At 57.8% G+C, this 2,276-nt stretch overlaps 1 protein-coding gene across 1 annotated transcript; it reads right to left on the bottom strand.

The window, feature by feature from the left end:
• Positions 1 to 363: 363 nt before the first annotated feature.
• LOC118792508 (5-hydroxytryptamine receptor 1E) lies at positions 364 to 1,491 on the bottom strand. Its single transcript, XM_036550378.1, has one exon. The coding sequence runs from the start codon at positions 1,489 to 1,491 to the stop codon at positions 364 to 366; it is 1,128 nt and encodes a 375-aa protein (XP_036406271.1).
• Positions 1,492 to 2,276: the final 785 nt, after the last annotated feature.

Below are 2,276 nucleotides of genomic sequence, written 5' to 3'. Positions count from 1 at the left end.
TTTGCTGATAGTTTCACTCAGAAACTTTGCATGGAGTGTGCCTACATGTGGTGTGTTCTGTCAGTGCGCCCTCAGGGCATTGCCCAGTCACAGTGCACCTGCGGGAATACACACGGTGCGCCCTCAGGGCATTGCTCAGTCACAGTGCACCCGCGGGAATACACACGGTGCGCCCTCAGGGCAATGCTCAGTCACAGTGCACCTGCTGGAATACACACGGTGCGCCCTCAGGGCATTCCTCAGTCACAGTGCCCCAGCGGAACTATGCGTAGCATCTAGCAGCCATAGCTCAGTCCCAGTGCTCCCGCGGGTCTACACGCGGTGTCTTTCACTGCACTGTTCAACCCCAGTCCTCCGGCGGGTCTACACATGCTCTTTGCACCTGACCAGCTTCTTAAAGGCCAGCTTGAAGTCCTCGTTGAAGCTGGTGTAGAGCAGCGGGTTGATGAGGGAGTTGATGTAGCCCAGCCAGGTGAGCAGGTCGGACACCTGGGGGGAGGGGTGCAGCAGGCGCAGCCCCACCAGCAGCTCCTTGATGAAGAAGGGGAGCCAGCAGAGCACAAAGGCCCCCAGGATCAGCCCCAGGATGCGGGCCGCCTTCCTCTCCCGGGACGTGCAGATCTGGTTCCTCTCGCAGGCCCCCTCCGGCTCCCCCTCCAAGGGCGGGAAGCGAATGGTGACGTTGAGCCGGTCGAACTCCAGCGTGGGGTCGGAGTTGGAGAGGTCGGACACGCAGAAGGCGTGCGCCATGCGGCAGTGGCTCAGCGAGTTCTGGCTGTCCATGCTGCGGCTGCTCAGGTGCCTGCTGGAGCCGCGCTTCTGGTACAGCGTCTTGGCGGTGCTGTAGATGCGGTAGTACAGCACCAGAATGAGGGTCATGGGGATGTAGAAGGCCCCGAAGGTGGAGTAGATGGTGTAGCCCACGTGGTCGTGCTCGATGACGCAGCGGGCGTGGTCGCCGGCGCCGTGGCTCTGCCTCCAGAAGAGGGGCGGGACGGAGATGAAGACGGACAGGACCCAGACGGCGCCCACCATGGCGGCGGCCCGGCGGGCGGTGCGCTTGCGGGCGTACTCGATGGCGTTGGTGATGGCCCAGTAGCGGTCGAGGGCGATAACGCACAGGTGCAGGATGGAGCAGGTGCAGCAGGTCATGTCCAGGCTGAGCCAGGCCTCGCACAGCGCATGCCCCAGCCACCACGTCTCCGTGGCGATGTACAGCACGCTCAGCGGCATCACCAGGATGGCCACCAGGAAGTCAGTGACGGCCAGCGAGCAGATGAGGTAGTTGGCCGGCAGGTGCAGCTTCCGGGTGGTGCAGATGGCCATGATGACGCCGCTGTTCACCAGAGTGGTGAGGAGCGTCAGGGCGGCCAGCACCACCACCACCACCGTCCTCTCCGTCACCATCTTGGGCCGGAGGGTGTCCCCGGCCGCTCCCGTACAGTTCGAGATGTTCAGGACCCCAGAGCTGTCCCTCAGATGCCTGTCCATGCCCATCTCGGTCTCCATCTCTGTGGCAGGCATGGCTAGCTGTGGTCCCACCCCTCGGCCTGCATGGTCCTGGGGAACATGCTGAGCCTTCTCAGGGCGGCTTCTCTCAGCCCTTCCTGGAGGGGAAAGACATAAAAAGGTTTTAACAGCTTCATTGGGACAGAAACATTCGCAAAGCCAGTCTCAGCCACCACACAGGTAGATTCAGAAACACACTGGAGAAAGTACTATGGCAACTCATTTGGATGCTGTATTTATCATTTTTCATGCCCTTTTTTCCTTTTTTCATGCAGCCCTCTTTCGGAATTGCCAGCTGAATTTATTAGGCTTGCGTCTGACCGACACAACCACTACACTTATGCAGTGGTGGTGGTTAACAGCAAGCACATTCCTCCAAACACTTACACTCATACACCGACCTCGACTATTTCTCAAACTGCAAGTCACCCAATGCACAACAGCAAGATAAGCGTCCACTGGACAAAGGGTGGGGCTTCACCAAAGTCACCCAGGCAACCTGCACAGGTGTGAGAAGTCACACAGTACCACAGTTTGATTGTTGTGGCTCCCAGTCACCATCAGCTGATGGCATGACTAGGGTTGTACCCGAGCCACAGAGCTCAGCTTGTGCTGACAGCCTTAACCATTGAGTTACTAAGGAACCTTATATATCATATACGGTAACTGTAATTATGAATGCTCACAATTCACATGTTCATTACATCACAGTGTTAATGTGTATCCTATTATTCTACGACTAAAAGCATTGCTTTTGAAACATGGCC

Source organism: Megalops cyprinoides, chromosome 17, assembly GCF_013368585.1.
Source record: "Megalops cyprinoides isolate fMegCyp1 chromosome 17, fMegCyp1.pri, whole genome shotgun sequence".
Classification (NCBI taxonomy): domain Eukaryota; kingdom Metazoa; phylum Chordata; class Actinopteri; order Elopiformes; family Megalopidae; genus Megalops; species Megalops cyprinoides.
The sequence above is the reverse complement of the archived record's forward strand: the minus strand, read 5'-3'. Positions and strand labels throughout refer to the sequence as shown.

Excerpts from the sequence above, each read along its gene's own strand:
- LOC118792508 (XM_036550378.1), bottom strand. The coding sequence starts at position 1,491 with ATGGACAGGCATCTGAGGGACAGCTCTGGGGTCCTGAACATCTCGAAC.